This window comes from Marmota flaviventris, chromosome 1, assembly GCF_047511675.1.
Source record: "Marmota flaviventris isolate mMarFla1 chromosome 1, mMarFla1.hap1, whole genome shotgun sequence".
NCBI lineage: Eukaryota > Metazoa > Chordata > Mammalia > Rodentia > Sciuridae > Marmota > Marmota flaviventris.
Genome location: NC_092498.1, coordinates 6,920,298 through 6,936,315, shown reverse-complemented (window position 1 = coordinate 6,936,315; position 16,018 = coordinate 6,920,298). Strand labels below are relative to the sequence as shown.

General features: G+C 51.8%; 1 protein-coding gene across 10 annotated transcripts; it reads left to right on the top strand.

Moving 5' to 3' along the window:
* The first annotated feature begins 154 nt into the window (after positions 1–154).
* LOC114099190 (gastrula zinc finger protein XlCGF7.1) lies at positions 155–14,740 on the top strand. 10 transcript variants are annotated; one of them, XM_071611006.1, is made up of 4 exons: positions 3,994–4,457; positions 7,981–8,093; positions 10,172–11,016; positions 12,564–14,740. In XM_071611006.1, the coding sequence occupies exon 3, from the start codon at positions 10,200–10,202 to the stop codon at positions 10,809–10,811; it is 612 nt and encodes a 203-aa protein (XP_071467107.1). In that variant the 5' UTR covers positions 3,994–4,457; positions 7,981–8,093; positions 10,172–10,199; the 3' UTR covers positions 10,812–11,016; positions 12,564–14,740. The 10 variants fall into 10 exon arrangements, with proteins under 10 accessions (XP_027799245.1, XP_071467107.1, XP_027799240.1 ...); XM_027943444.2 differs by lacking the exons at positions 3,994–4,457; positions 7,981–8,093 and adding an exon at positions 155–441; XM_027943439.2 differs by lacking the exon at positions 7,981–8,093.
* The last annotated feature ends 1,278 nt before the right edge of the window (positions 14,741–16,018 follow it).

Genomic DNA, 16,018 nt, shown 5'->3' with positions numbered 1-16,018 from the left:
CACGTGGTGTCAGTGTTCTTTCTGAACTCCCTTGCTGAAGCTGGCGCGCGCGCGCGTGTGTGTGTGTGTGTGTGTGTGTGTGTGTGTGTGTCTGTGCTCCCAGGGATCTATCTGTCTGGCCCAGGGCACGCTCAGCTCTCAGGACCAACAGGAAGCCAAACCAGAAGGCTTTGCCCGCACCCTTGTGACCCTCACCAATTGCCACATGCACAGCAACTTCCCCACTGCCACTTCTTCCTGGGGCTGGAGGGGAGTTTTCTCCTGTCCCCTCTCCTTCAAGTCTGATTATAGTCTTCTCACATATTCACCCTACCCCGCCTCACCTCTTGCCCCCTGGAAGTCACATCTTATGCTCTTTGAAAGCAGGGTTGACTGAGATCCTGGTGCTGATAGAAGCCAAGGCTCCAGATCTTTTCCTCAGAGGAGAGGGAATTGCAGAAGGTGGGTTGTTGCGGTTCCAGGGTTGGGTAGTTGAGGGTGGAAGGAAGATGGAAGGACCGCAGCATGGCTCTTAAGGAGAAAGAACTGTACCTGTTTACCTTCTGGGGGCCTGGATCCTTCTCTGAATGCCGAGCAATGCTGCCTTTTGGGGAGCTGCCAAGGTTCAGCCTGGCTGGTTTCAACCTCTCTTCAAATCTAGTTTAGGTCTTTTCATGTGGGAAAAGCTCTAAGACGGGGAGGTGATAGTGAGGACAAGCAGGGCGACTGTAGCTGTTCAGCCTCCCTGCTAACACAGTGCCAGTGAGGCATATGCTCAGCCAGGGTTTCTCATTTCTGGTCCAGCTGTTGATCACAAACCATGTAGAAATTCCACAGTCTCAGGGTTATCACCCACCTGAACGCTCAGCTCTCAGGACCAACAGGAAGCCAAACTAGAAGGCTTTGCCCACACCCTTGTGACCCTCACCAATTTTAGATGCTCCCCTGCCTCTCTCTAATGCCCTGCCTTGTCCTGCCCAGGGAGCGCCTGGTTCCTGAATTGTATCAAAGCCTGTTGTAACCATGGGAGGCTCAAGGGTCATTCACTTCTTCCTCTTTGCTACTTAGCAAATCCTGAAATCAGTCTGAACTCACCTACTCCCGGAAGGCATCCCTGGGATACCATGATTCATTCCTGGGTTAGAGAACCACTGCCTATAAAGCCAGACCTAAAGAAACACTGGATCCCTGTAGAATTAGGTGCCCAGGGGTTGCTGCAGACAGATACTGAAGAGATCAGACTGGCAGGTGTATCTTACAAAGAGAATGTGTCCTCCTCCACAAATGCCTTGTGTTTAAAGTGAGGTGTTGGCAGGAATTGGGGTTAAGTAATTGCATGTCTCACCTCTTGAAAATTTATGAGGATGCCTGTTCACTTTCCCTGGGTGACTGACCCTCAAAAACTAGTGCTTTGGGTCACAAGGGGGAAGACCAAATTCCCCAGCGTGTGTATTATTACCAAGTATTCCAGTTGACCAGGTCAGGGGACTGCACAGCACTGTTCACTAACAAGCCTACTGTGTATCATGTTAGACTTTTTAGAATACTGTGATGAATAAGATGTCTCTCCCTTGAACTTCATGGATCTTTATTTTTTGTACCAGGAATTGAACTCAGGGACTCTTAACCACTGAGCCACATTCCCACTTTTTTTTATTCTTGATTTTGAGTGAGGGTCTCACTAAGTTGCTTGGGCCTTGGTAGGTTGCTGAGGCTGGCTGTGTACTTGGAATTGTCTTGCCTTAGCCTCTCAAGCTGCTGGGATTACAGGTGTGTGCCTCCATGCTCAGCTGGAAAATAATTTGGGTGTATACCTAGCTTATAATAATCTATGTGGTTAACACTTGGACAAATTGTTACCAGCCCCAACCCTCTTAGCAAGGCTTTCTTACTGATTATTTCACTTAATCTCACATGGTCAGTGATGTGGTCAGGGCAGGAATATTGCCATTTGACGCATGGAAAATGGGCTGGGACAGTGTGACTTGTTCACTAGGTCATGCTGCAGATTGACAGCAGGTTCCAGGCCTCCTGCTAAGCCTGAGCTGCACCCACTCCCACGATCATTGGTCAAGGATAGCACAGTATTGTCAATTGCAGTTTTCATTCCCTTTCATTTTAAAGTGACAAATTTGAGTCACAATATTTAGGAAGAGACATAAATTAAGAAAGTCAGACTTTCATGCTTGTAAACCAAGCAGCTAGGGAGGCTGAGGCAGGAGGATCTCAAATTAAAAGCCAGTCTTGGCGAGAACCTGTCTCATAAAAGAAAAAGGGCTAGGAATGTAGATCCATGGCAAAGCACCCCTGAATTCAATCTCAAGTACCAAATAAATAAGGTCAGATTTATTATCTTAGTGCTTTATGATCTAAGATACTGTGGAGTATTGCAGAGATTAAGAAGTTGCTTAGTGGAACAAAAACAGCCAAAAGTAATTAAGTAAAAATCTTGAAGGATTTTCTGCATCCAGGTATGTAAGTGCAGATCTGCAGTGGCGACCTGAGGCCAAACTTTCCACAGGCCACATGAGTTTGGTGGGGCTGAAGTTCCCAGAAATATAATTGTTATTTTGTTAGGAGCAGGTTGGGAACTAATAAAATTAACCTGGGACAATAGCCTTGACATGCAATGTGAGGGTCAAGTCAGACTCCTTGGGAAGGTTTGGTGTCCACCACCTAGCTCCAGGACTGCTGGACCCAGCTGCGGTGGGAGCTGCTCAGGGGAGTGGCTGCTCAGCAGGTGCAGGGACACTGATCAAGGGAGAGAGCAGCCCTGTGCCCAGCAGGGACTTGGCAGGGCAAGGGGTGCTTCTGAAACCTTTTATTATTTTTAACGTGGTTTGAGTTTGGTAAAGAAATATCTTTGACCTTTTGGCAGGAGGAGGAATGTTGGGGCCCAAAATAGTATGTTCTCGAGTATCGCTTTTTATCCTGGACACAGGCGGTGGCTGTGAAGAGAGGGAAATGAATGGTACCCTTGGTTGTCCCTTAGGCTCAAGAGGCTTTGGAATCGCCTAGGTTACTCAGCTTTGGAGGGCGCAGTGTCCTAGGCCAGCACTGCCCAACAGCACATTTTGTGCTGATGGAATATTCTGTATTTGGGATATCCAATACCATAGCCACGAGCCATATGGTTCTTTTTTTTCTTATTTTTGGTACCGGGTACAGGGGCACTTAACCACCAAGCCACATCTCCAGCTTTTTTTGTATTTTATTTAGAAACAGGGTATCTCTGAATTGTTTAGGGCCTCACTAAGTTGCTGAGACTGGCTTTGAACTTGCAATCCTCCTGCCTTAGCCTCCCGAGTCACTGGGATTACATGCATGTGCCACTGCACCCAGTGCCATGTGGCTCTTAACATTTCAAATGTGACTGGTGTGGCTGAGAAATTGAATTTTAGCTTAGCTTAATTTTAATTAATTAAAATAGCCACACGTGGCTATTGGATGGTGTAGCCCTAGGATTGACGTTCGTATTAGCAAAAAGCTAGAAGGCAGTGTGTGTGTATGGCTCAGTGCTTTGCCTAGCATATGCAATGCCCTGGGTTCTGTCCCCAGCTAGCAGAAAAAGCAAAATAAAACAAAAACAAACAACAAAAACAACAACAAACTAGAAGACTTGCCTTCTCTCCCCTCCCACTCTGTGGCCCAAATCTAGAAAGATTTTTGGTTTCTTTGTTGGGAATAGTGGATAGAGTCGGTTCTGGGGTAGAATACTATCTTTGCCCTTTAGATTGTGGGACCTTGGCAGGTGACCTATGTTAAGCATATAGTATAGTGCTGGGCACACAGCAAGCACTCAATAAGTGGTAGCTATTATTTTATTATTAAAATAATTACAGTGGCCCATGTGTGCCTACTTGTAGAGCAAGAGATGAAAAGGTTTGTTCTCTGTTTAGCTCAGTTTCCATAAAGAATGAGCTGTCCCCATGTCAAGTAGCTAAGTCTGCCACAAACTTAAAGGCTTGGCTGAATTGGTGTCATAGGTCATGTCTCAGCTTTTTTTTTTTTTTTTTAATTAATTCTAAGGAAAGAAAACTTTAGAGCAGCTGAAACATCACACTCACCGTTTCAACTAAGTTTCCACAGCCCATCCCAGCCCTCAAAGTTGTGGCTGGGGCTAGGACACTGCACTGTTAAAGTAGCTTTCTCACATGCATTCACTCATTCACTGACTGAGGACCCATTCTATTCTGGACATTTGAGATACAGGGATGCTAAAAAATAGTTCTTGTCCTTTGAAGTTCACAACCTAATGGGGAAAATAGCAGTGTGTTAAATTCCAAATTTGAGGTCATTACCAAGTGCTTTAGAGTGAGGTATTAGGGATGCTTCTCCAATTCCTGGGGATGGAAGAGCTCGTGGTAGAGACACAATGGAAGCCCTGGGGACTTGGCCTCATGCAGGAAGAGCTGGAGGCTGGCCAGAGCAATGGTCTGGAGCTGCCTGGGAGAGGCCCAGGGTCATCTGTCCATCTGGTAAGTCCCAGGGTGGAATAGTGCAGGGCCCTGTGCAGGGCTTACTGAGCTGATTTCTTCTCTGCCCATATGGGGGTCATGGGCCAGCTACTCTCCAGAGTGCCTTGGCTGTGAGCAGCCCTGGCCTTTGTTAGGGTCTAGAGTCCAGCTGCCACAAGGGCTGGGGGTGACCTTATATCAGCTACTGCATTCCCAGAGTGTTTCTACATTATCCTTTACCACAGCATGTGAGAACAAGATGGTCAGCTGGGGGGAGAGGAGGGGACTGGAAATCACAGGGTGGCAGAGCAGAGAATGGAGGCCTTTGGCCCTGGACATCTCTCACAGAGACCCAGGGTTTGGGATGGCATCATCTGCCTCCCCCTCTCAATCTCTAGCTGTGTTCTTTTTGTTTCTATTTTGGTTCATCTTACCTAGAAAAATGCTGCTAAAAATATGGGTGCCATCCTCAGGTTCATTATCGATTTTGCTTTTGAAAACCTCAGTCTTCACTAAGTGTCCCCATTTCTCTTGTGGCCTGCAGAGGAGATGAAGACTGGTTGTCCTGGCCAGTGACAACTTCTGCAACAGGAGCTGGAGCACTGGGAGGTGGCGCTGTCCTGTGAGCAGAGAGGCAGACAGGGGCTGCTTTCAGAGGGCAGGAGGCCCGTTGGGACTCTCAACTTGGCCCTGGTAGATTCAACTCGTCGGCTTCCCAGTGTCCCCCTCCCTATTGCTTCTCTTTAAAATACCAGTCTCCTTGGAGGTCTCATTCATGTGCCATCCGCCTGAGTGAGGTGCTCGAGAGGCCTGAAGTAGGCCAGGCTTGCCCTGCTGGGACAGTCTGGTCCTCAGGGTAAGCTGTGAAAGCAGCGGTGCCTGGCCTCCAGGTCTGGTGTCCTGAGCAAGGTGCTGATTTTACTGCCTAGTGGCCCCCTGCAATGCTTCAGTTCTCAGGCTCTGAAAAGCACACTGTGGAGCCGGGATCTCCCAACGCTCTCACGAGGGACAGCTCCACACTAAAGTTACACCCACCATCTGCTGGAAGGGGTCCCCCTGAGTCCTGGGGAATCTCAACTACTCCCTTCGTGGGGCAGCTCCCAAGGGGCCCAGAGCTGAAGCCTACTTAATGTCCCTTGAGCCCTGGTAGCTTTACACTCTCCCTCCCAGGCCCGCTCACTGCCATCATGTCCTTTGTGTTTGTCTGCAGGTCTTGGGCCTAGGGTGGTACAGAGGACACAGTCACGAGGCCACTCCCATCTGGGCTCTGCCACTCTGTTTCAAATTTCATTTTATTTGCCCATCTATAAAATGGGATAATGATACCTGCCCAATTTAGACTGCTCATGGTTATTGGAAGTTCCCACGAGATAATACACGGGAAAGGACTGTGTAAAAAGCAAAGGCTCTTACTAGCAAGCAGTAGTGTTAGTAAATGGCAGTGGGAAAATGGAATTCCTCCCTGCTTCTCACAATCGCTGCTACTTTGGGTGTTGTAGGCAGCTCTTTTATGGGCTATCTGTGGCTTGACCACTGTGGGCCAGTTGTGTGGAGGAGGGGCTCCAGGTTTTCATTCCTTCCCCTGGTCATCTTAGTGATTCTGTCACTGGAAAGGAGGTTTCCCAGAAAAGAGGATCTCGACTCCCTTTCTTCTCCTTATTTATTTATTTATTTACTGGGAATTAAACCCTGGGGCTCTTTACCATTGAGCTATATTCCCAGCTTTTTAAATTTTTTTATTTTGAGACAGGGTTTCACTAAGTTGCTGAAGCTGGCCTGGAACTTGTGATCCTACTGCCTCAACTTCCCAAGTTGCTGGGATTATAGGCATGTGCCACCATGCCCAGCTCTGGCAGGTGCTTGATTTAGGACACAGAAAGGAATTTAGGACACATCAGAGAAGGCACTAAGGCTTATTTAAGAAAGACAGACATTTATTTAGGAAAGTAAGCAAAAGAGTCGAATATACAAAGGGAGAAGTTCAGATGCTGGATAGTGAGACATACTTTGGCCTTGAGCTCTTCATTTTATTTATTAATTTATTTTTTATAACTTTTTTTGGTAACAGTAGGCATTGAATCCAGGGGGACTTTATCATTGAGTCAGATCCCCAGTGCTTTTTATTTTTTCTTTTAAGATAGGGTTTTACTAGGTTGCCCAGTTTAACCCCCAACTCTTGGATCCTCCTTCAGCCTCCCAGGTAGCTGGGACTACAGGCATGTGCCACTGTCCTGCTTATGTTCTTTTTAAAGGAAATTGTGTAAGCGGTGTACAAGAGAAGTGTGTGGGGGTGATGTCAGCATGATGAGCTCAGTTTTTTTTAAAATCATGGAGCACAGGGCAATTCCCTGTGGTCTGAGTCTTTCAGGATCTCTAGGTTGATGTCAGCCAGTGAATAGATAACTTTTGAAAAATACCCACCCATACTGTAAATTAAAAAAAATATATATTTTCAATCTTTTCTCTCTCACTTAAAAAAAAAGTTTGTTATAGTTGCATATTATTAAAGTTTTTTTTTTTTTTAGTTGTAGTTGGACACAATATCTTTATTTATTTATTTTTATGTGATGCTGAGGATCGAACCCAGGGCCCTGTGCGTGCTAGGCAAGTGCTCTACCACTGAGCCACAATCCCAGCCCCATATTATTAAAGTTTTTAACAATATTTTCCCCTTGACTTTATTTAGCCTAAAGAAAATACATTGTATAAGCTAGGCCTATAATCCCAGGGACTCAGGTGTCTGAGGCAGGAAGGCTGCAAGGACCAGGCCAGCCTCAGCAACTGAGTCCCTAAACAACTTAGTGAGCCGCTGTCTCAAACACACACACACACACACACACACACACACAATAATAATAAGGACTGGGGATGTAGCTCAGTGGTGCAATCATCATCATAATCATCATAATAGTTGTATGAGCTAACAATGTATGTAGGCATTAATCATCTGGACTCACAATACTACTCTAAGATTTAAGGCTTTTACAAATTTAGGCCTGGAGGAAAACAGGCTTGTAAGGTGAGGTGTTAATAGGCCGCCTTGGACTTAGAGTTCCCCCTTCCCTGCTAGTTCCCTTTCTGCCTATCCTTTTTTTCCATCGGGCTTCAGTAGCACCCGGGCATGTAGTTTAGAGGGCTTGGATCTGCCCTCATAACACTCTGCGGTTTCTGGCCCACAGAGACTCTATGGGGCTCCTGCGATGACCCCTTTCTCTCTCCTGCGATGACCCCTCTCTCTCTCCTGGAGCTCAGGGACAGCCATGTTGCCTCCAGCGCCCCCACTCTGTCTCCTAGTTGCTGGGAGACAGGCATCCTATGGGCCTGGCCAGGCTATTCCAGCCCTGGGAAAAGGGAGATTGAAGATGATGCTCTAATTACCGAATTTGGACCTGGGGAATTCTGAAAGAGGAATGGCTAGGGCGGGGGCCCTGGAGGCTTGGGGTGACCCGCCCCGCGGGGCTTTCTGGCCCTGGAGCCGGCCGCAGCCGGGTCCCCTCTCCTGCCTAGGCGGGCGAGGCGCTTGCAACCTTCCTTTTTCCACCAGCCAGGGTGTTGGCGAGTTAGACCTCCCAGCCTCACGGGGCTGCTGTGCGGCTGCGACGACGTTGGCGGCTGCGGCGCTGCGGCGGAGACGAAGGGCTCGGGAGGCGGCGCCATGTGAGTCCCTGACCAGGGCCTTGGCCGCGGCGGGAGGTTACCGTATTTATCCAGGCCATTGCTGGACCCTTGGGGGCGGGTCACTGCGGGCGCGCTACCGTATTTGCCCGGAGCCGCGCAGTCCTTTCCAGGAGTGGTAGTGCCGCGGCTTAATTACGTATTTATCCAGGGTCGCGTGGTTCCGCCGGGGGCGCTGCGGGCTCAGGGGTGGGCTGCGTTCACCCTTGGGGATCGGGGGCTTGCCGCGGCCTGGGTGGGGTGCGGCAGCTGGGTGGCAGCCTACGTCTATTCGTGGGTGGGGGTGCGACGCACAGTTTGCCATCTTTCTCCAGGGTCGCTCGGGTCCCCCGAGTTGGCAAGGCTGTGCGCGAGGGTCGGGTGAGGCGGGGTGAGCTCTTTCGGTTAATGCAACTCTTCAGCAAGAACGACGTGGAGGGGGGGGCTTGCTGATTTTTCTGGGGGCGGGGGAGGAGGGGCGCGGAGGCGCTGCGGGAGAGTTACCGTATTTGCGTTGGGCGGCGCAGACTCTAGAGGAAAGAGCTGTCGCTGGAGACTGGAGGAGCGGGGGTGCAGCCTGGGCTGTGAGTGTGCAAGGGGTGGAGGAACTTGGGGGAGGGACAGGGGCCGTGGCCTTGGACCCTCTAGGCGGGCGGAGCCTCTGTCGGGGTTGGAGCCGGGAGGAGTGGAGAGGCTGCCCAGTGACAGGCTGAATTGATGGAGGGGACTTTGATGGCTTGGGGTCTACCGCCAGTGGTACTTGTCCCCCAACTCCCAGGGTGAATGATTGCCTGTTCCCTTGGAAGACAGAAGGATGTCCCTGAGACCCCACTCTGCAGGCGGATTGACTGAGGCTGGAAGTGGGAGGGGCCTGCAGGGTGGTACAGGGGAACAGCCAGCAAGCTTCCCTAGTGAGGTGGGGGGGGGGGGGTGGAGTTGTGGGTTGTGCAGAGCAGTCCCAGTGCCCTGAAGGAGTTTTTTGGGGTATATGGGAGTGGTGGCAGTAGACAGTGCCCCTACAGGAGCAGTGGTTCTTTGGGAATAGTTGGCTCTGCCGTGGTTGGGATGGTGGTGGGGGTCTCCTCTCTACGTGTGTGTTGAGGAGTGCTTGGTTACCAAGGAGCTAGTGCATTGAAGAGAGCTTTCAACAGTGAATCTGGAGACTTAGGGCCTAGTACTGGCTCACCTTGCTGTGTGACCTTGGGTAAGAATATTGACCTCACCAAAACTCAGTTGTTCCATTTGTAAAAATGGAACTTGACAATCCTGCTCTGTTCCTTTCTCAGGGCAATGTGAGAACAATGGGAAATGATTTAAGAGGAGCACAGTGGTCTGGAATAGGATCCTTAGGAGAAGCAATGTGGAGGAAACCAGGTGCTCAAGATGTTTGTTGAACTCGAGTGTTGCTCAGTCTTGGGCCAGGCTTTGCTGTGGGGACACTGAGAGGAATCAAGCTGAGACCTGGCTCTGGGAACCCACTGGTTCAGTGATTTGCACATCTTTTAAACACATGCCTCATTTTGATAAACAAAGAGCTTCTCCCTTTAATGTTTAATCCAGTGAGGTCACTTTCAAGTCCAGAATTTTATTTTTGTTTCCTGCTTTGTTTTGCAAAGAATATATTTAAACCATGAGTGATCACATCCTTCCTTCCAAGTTTGGGGTGCACCTCCCACCCCCTCTCCTGCTTAGAGAGGTAAGGTGTATCCAGGTGAAGACTAAAACTTCTAGGAGCTCATGGATGTTCCCCATAGGCATTTATTGCAGGTCTTATGGGTAGCAGGCAAAGTGCTTGGATAAAAGAAGGCAGCTCTGTTGGTAAGGTGCTGGGGTAGGGGCAGTCTGGTGAATGAGGGTCACCAGGTTGGGCAACATAGCTCAAGGAGAGGCTATAGGGGTCTGGAAGTCTTCTGGGAGGAGGTGGCATTTGAGATGAGCCTAGGAGGGCAGGTAGAGAAGCATGAAGGGGTTATTTTGGCTTGAACAAAGACGTCGAAGGGCGAGTGCTGGAGGTTTGGGGAGGTGAGAGGCTCCTCCGGCTGGGGGTTGCCTGACCCCTTCTTTCCCTTCTGCCTTTCCAGGGGCTGGTGATTGCAGCTGGAAGTGTCCATGACCGAGCTGGAGTCCTCCGGGGGCGGGTCCCCTGTGGGGGACGGGGAGGAGGGTCTGGGGGACGAGCGAGGCCTGGTCATCCACCACCCTGCCGAGGAGCAGCCCCACCGCTGCCTGCTGTGCGGCCAGACCTTCTCGCAGCAACCCAGCCTCGTGAGGCACCAGAAGGCACACGCCGGGGCGGGCCGCGCGGCCTCCTTCGTGTGCCCGGAGTGCGGCAAGGCTTTCAGCGTGAAGCACAACCTCGAGGTGCACCAGCGCACGCACACGGGGGAGCGACCCTTCCCCTGCCCCGAGTGTGGCCGCTGCTTCAGTCTCAAGCAGAACCTGCTCACGCACCAGCGCATCCACAGCGGCGAGAAGCCGCACCAGTGCGCGCAGTGCGGCCGTTGCTTCCGGGAGCCCCGCTTCCTGCTCAACCACCAGCGCACCCACGCGCGCATGCCCGCGCCGCACCCGCGCCGCCCCGGCGTCTTCGGGGAGCGGCGGCCCTACTTCTGCCCGCGCTGCGGCAAGAGCTTCGCGCGGGAAGGCTCGCTCAAGTCCCACCAGCGTAGCCACGGCCACGGGCCCGAGGGCCAGGCGGCCCACCTAGGCCGCGTGCTATGACAAGCACGTGGCCTGCCACCCTCAGCTGCCTCCAGGCCCAGAGCGGCGTCCCGGGGCCCTGGAGATGGAGCTGGGCTGAGGCCCTCTCTCTGGACAGGATCCCGGGAGAGGGACAACACTGGCTTGGGGTGTCAAGCTCAAGACCCGATGCAGCTGCTTTGGGCTCCTGCGTTGGTTTTCCTCGGGCTCTTGCAGCCTTAAGCAGGTGAGGCCTGCAGGGCGGCCTGGAGCCCCAGAGGTCCAGAGGTGTCAGGGGCGGGCGGGTGAGTGCGTGGGGAGCAAGCTGGGATTGTAGGTCTGGTTATGACGAGCTGTTTACCAAATCGTCATCTCCAGAATGTCAGAGTTGACAGCGACTTGGAGAGGACCACTTTCCACAATCCCCAGGTCCAGTCTCAGTCCCAAGGCCTCCTTCACCCACTCTGTGGTGTCCTTGAGAAGTCATTGCACTTCGTGTCTCAGTTTGTTCATCTGTAAGTGGAGGATCAATTTGAGAGTCTCCTCCTCCCTGGGGCATTGTGAGGATTTGCTGTTAGGAGAGGGTAGCATCGTGTGTGTGCGCTGTGCTGTGCTGTGCTATGCTATGCTGCACTCTCAGAAGGAGGCATAGGTGAGGACCACAGCCCAGTCACTCGTGTGTGACTGATGCCTACACAGGATATGGGCTGTAGTGGGAACAATCTGTGAAGTTTCTGGGAGAGAGGTGACTGGAGTCACTTGGGGGAATGCCATGGCTTTGAACTGGCCCTGGGGATGAATAGACTTGCTCCAGAAGGGCAGGTATGTGGAAGGATTTGGGAAGTGAGGTTTTCTTAGTGGAGGTTCTGATTTGCCCTAGGAAGGACTTTGTGGTAAGGGAGGAGGGACCTCGGAGACTTTTAATGAGAACCTAGTGGGCTCAGACCTGTGCTTTAAAGGCACTGTGAGGACAGATGGAAGACCCAGAGCCTGGGGCCAACCAGGCAGAAGATGAAGCTCCAGCTAAGATGCTTGGCTGAGGTCACACAGTGAGAATGGGGTGAGCCGGAACTTGCCTCCAGGACCTCTGATTGCAAGTTCGCGCTCTGAGGCACAGACCTCTTCAGCTGGTTGGCAGATGTAGAAATGGCCTTCTCCAAGCTTGTCCCAAGTCCCAGTACTCAGCACAGTGGGTAAGGTCAGGCTTTGTTTTGGATTCTGGACCCCAAGACCCTTCAGCTGTACTGCTGAAAAATACAAAATGGAGCTAAGAGGATTCCAGCATGTGGCTGGGGGTCATGTGAAGGATCCCAGGCAGGGCCATCACTGGGTGGTGCAGATGCCTGAGGGCATACGGATGATGGACACTGCTGCTCCCAGAGTCCTTGCTTCCCATTCAAGTCTGTGCTGAGTGCTGGAGACCTGTTCCTTCTTCCCTATGCCCTCTCTGTCCTTCCTCAGTGCAGTGTGTGGCTCCCCAGAGATCGATTTCCCTCTGCCTGCTACCTTTGGTAGTTGTTGCAATGTGGACTAGCACTTGGTGGCAGAGAATAAGATTAAGCAGGGTCCTGGGACAATTGGAGCCAATCACCCAAATGTCCTGGCCCCAAGATGTTCCATCTGTAAATGGGATTAATAATTCTCGTCTTGCATTGTAGAAGGTTAAGGGACTTACTCAAAGCCCCAGGCAGATGCAGCCGGGGCAGCTGATGTCCCTTCTAGCTTTGGGGGTGGATGGGCAGGGCCATGTTGTAGCACCAGACCTGACCCTGATCTCTTTGTTTCTGTGAACAGATGTGAAGTGAGCAGGACCTCATGGCCCAGAAGGTGCCGGGCACATCTGGACACAGAGACTAGGAATGGAGTCCCATGGGAGCCTGCATGGCACTGCACCCTGGCATGAGGACACGTCCTCTAAGAAGATCTACCTTGGGAGGTGCCCTGCAGTGACCTGTAGAGGTGACCTGATGGAACCTGGAATTAGAGGCCAATTCCAAAACCTGGTGGGAAAACCCCCCAGGCCTCGAGGGAGTCACAGCAGGGGCAGGCCTCCTGCTGGCTTCCTGGCCACGTATCTCTACTCTCATGTGGCTGCAGGGATGGCATCTGTGGCCTTTCTGCTCCTGCCTGGTCCGCCAGTCAGCTAAAATTCAGAGACAGGAAGTGACTAGTCTAAGTTAACACAGCAGGTCGGCGGCAGGTCAGGCTTGAGGGCAGAACCTTGCCCCTGGGTGAACCATTCCTGCAGGCTTCATTTCCTTTCTGAGTCAGGAAGGTTGTTAACACTTTGGGGTCACGTGGCCCTTTGAAAATTTGTGAAAATTGTGGACCTTCTCTCCAGGAAAACATGCATACTCACTTAGACTCAAAAATTCCAAGCAATTTCAGGAGCTGCTGGACTCCAGACAAAGAACCTCAGCCCCGGAGGCTTCATCTGCCACCCTTCCCTTATCTGACACAGAGCCCCGAGCTAAGGCTGCCATGCAAGTAGTGTTTCTCTCTCCCCTGACCTCGTTCCCGTTCCCTTGTTTGGGAATAAAGAATTCTGAGGTGGAGATTCATATAGTCAATCCCTTCTCTCAGACACCAGTGCACCAGATTTCTGGAACCTAATTTCCCTTCCCCTGACGTCACTGGAGATTCCCTGGACTGGTTTGCTCCTCTGCATTTGTTTCGTGTTCTGCCAACAGGATGCTGGCTTGTGAAATGGAGCCTCTGCTCGGCCTGGGCTCTGATTTCACTGGGAGGTGTCAGGGAAGCTGGACACTGAGGAGGTGGAAGAAGCACCAGTAAGCCCACCCAGGGAAAAGGAAACCGGTCACCCTCAGACAAGGCTCCTGCCCCACCAGGGCAGCCCTAGGCAGTGTCATGTGGGAGAGCTGGGGAGGAAGACGCTAGAGCCCTGCTGCTGGTGCCTGTGGCTGGTGGGAGAGGCAGGTGCAGAAGCTGGGGTGCCCCAAGCAGATGGGTACAAGTGGAGGGACCAGGCTCCAGGCCGGCTGCAGAGCTTAGTCTTCACACCTGAGCAGGTCATCCTGGAGCCCACAAGGCTCACCTGCCTCCCCAGAATGAACTGCCCATCAGAAAAGGTGGGACCCACTGGGTTGGGATGGAAGCCAATGGATTCCTGCCCTGGGTTCTTGCTGCTCCTATCCCTCAGACGGTTTGGCACATAGGTTCTTCCTGGACACCTACTGTATAGGATTGCAGAATGCTTGGGGAAATAGAGAAAGGGGAGCCACTCCCTGCCCTGGAGGCTTCCATGTGGCTCTGGTCCTTGGCCAATCTAGGGAGAACCACAACAGCACACCCTCTCTCTGCTAATTGTTCAGCTTGTCTCCTTGCCGTACCTGTGCTGTGCCTTCCCTGGTATTGCTCGGAAACGTCCCCCTTCTATCCTCCTCTCTACTGAGCCCTCCTTATCCACAGGCTTGGGCTTCCTTCTCTGTATAGGACCTGTGTGAACATACTGTCACCCCTGAGTACACTGTGCTGTCTAGTCTTGTGCTTCGGTTTCCTCTGTGTGTATGTGCGTGCGCACATGTGTGTCTTGAGTCTCCAACTAGACTAAGCTCCCTGAGGGCAAGGACTGTGTCATTTCTTTTTGAACCCCAGCTGGTCTAGCACAGGGCTGGACTCATAACTCTCAGGAAACACTTGTCAACTGGCTGATGAAGCAAGTGCTGGAGCATGGGGGTGGGTATGGGGGGATCGAGGGGAGAGGGCATATGAGTTAACTAGTGGGTGCGTTTTATTGGGCTGTGGACTGGCTCCCCTGGGTCAGTAGTGGACTCTGGAGGCCTCAGGTCTTCCACTACTTGGAGGCAGTGGATGCAGGAGGAACCCCCACCCCCACCCCTGCCCATGACTATGCAGGACTAAACGGAAAGGGTCGTCCAGGCTGGCTATTTTTAGAGGTCACTGACACTTACTGGAGCTGACCAAGTGGAATAAATGTTCTCTTGACATCAGCTGGTGTGAAGAGTAGTCCTTGGGGCTTAGCTGGGAGCAGGGTAGAGGCTGCAGTCTTAGCCACCATCATTTCTGGAAGATTAGGTTCAAGGTAATATGGTGCCCAAAGACTAGAGAAAACATAAAAGTCGGCCAGCTGTGGTGGTGCATGCCCGTAATCCCAGTGGCACAAAAGGCTGAGGCAGGAGGATCTCAAGTTCAAGACCAGCCTCAGCAAGTTAGTGAGGCCCTAAGTAACTTATAGAGACCCTGTCTCAAAACTTAAAAAAGGACCAGGGGCGGGGCTGGGGTTGTGGCTCAGTGGCAGAGCGCTTGCCTCACACATGTGAGGCACTGGGTTCAATCCTCAGCACCACATAAAAATAAGTAAATAAAGATATTTTTTAAAAAAAGGACCAGGGAGGTAGCTTAGTGGCTAAGCATCCTTGGGTTCAATCCCTAGTACCAAAAATAATAAATAAACACAGCAATGAATTAATGCAGTTCTCTCTGCATGTGGAAAAAGAGTGCTGTTTGGATTTGGGTAACAGGTATTAGCAATTCTCTGACACCAACAGCTTGCTGAGCCCATGGCGGGGCCAGACCTGCTGAGAAGCCTTGGGGCAACTCCCACTGGTACCCAAGAGGTGGGCCACAGAGTGCTCAGGTCAGGAGACCAGGCTCCAGGTCTGGCCCACTTCCAATGAGAGGCCAGCCCAGTCGCACCTCTCCTGACTGTCCCTGCTCACCAGCTTCACAGGGTCTCGAGAAACAGGCATGCTTATTAATGATGCTAGTGTCAGCAGCAGGTCATCGTGTCCTTTCTGATATGGGACCTGCAGAGACTGTGTCACTTCACAGCCAGGCCTCCTGCCACCAGTGACCCTGGGACTTGGTTAGGTCCGTTCCCTCCTGTTAGTGGGGAGCTGGCTCACTCAGCACCTTTGCTCTGTTCCTTGCTCTCTGGGATCTGCAGCGGCATCACTGACTCCTCAGTCTGGGGCCTGAGTGAGTAGGAAGTCACTCAAGAACAGCAGCCTTGAGCCCGGCTTTGCTGGGGGCAGGGCTCACGTTTGACTCACAGGTGCTTCTGAAGTGGTCACGGCCTGGCTTGTGCCCAGCCTGAGCTGGGCTTCAGCCTGTTACCTACCCAGCTCAGTGGCCAAGGAAGTGTCATGTTATGAATGACCAAATCACGTGTCCCCCACTGAGGGACTAAGTTCCACCTGGAGCCTACAGTTTAGGAAAACCAGAGTCAGGGATAAAACCAGAGCTGAGAAGATGGGGGGCTCGGACTC

What these genes read in the sequence shown, in the direction of transcription:
- LOC114099190 (XM_027943444.2), top strand. Translation starts at nt 10,200, where the DNA reads ATGACCGAGCTGGAGTCCTCCGGGGGCGGGTCCCCTGTGGGGGACGGG.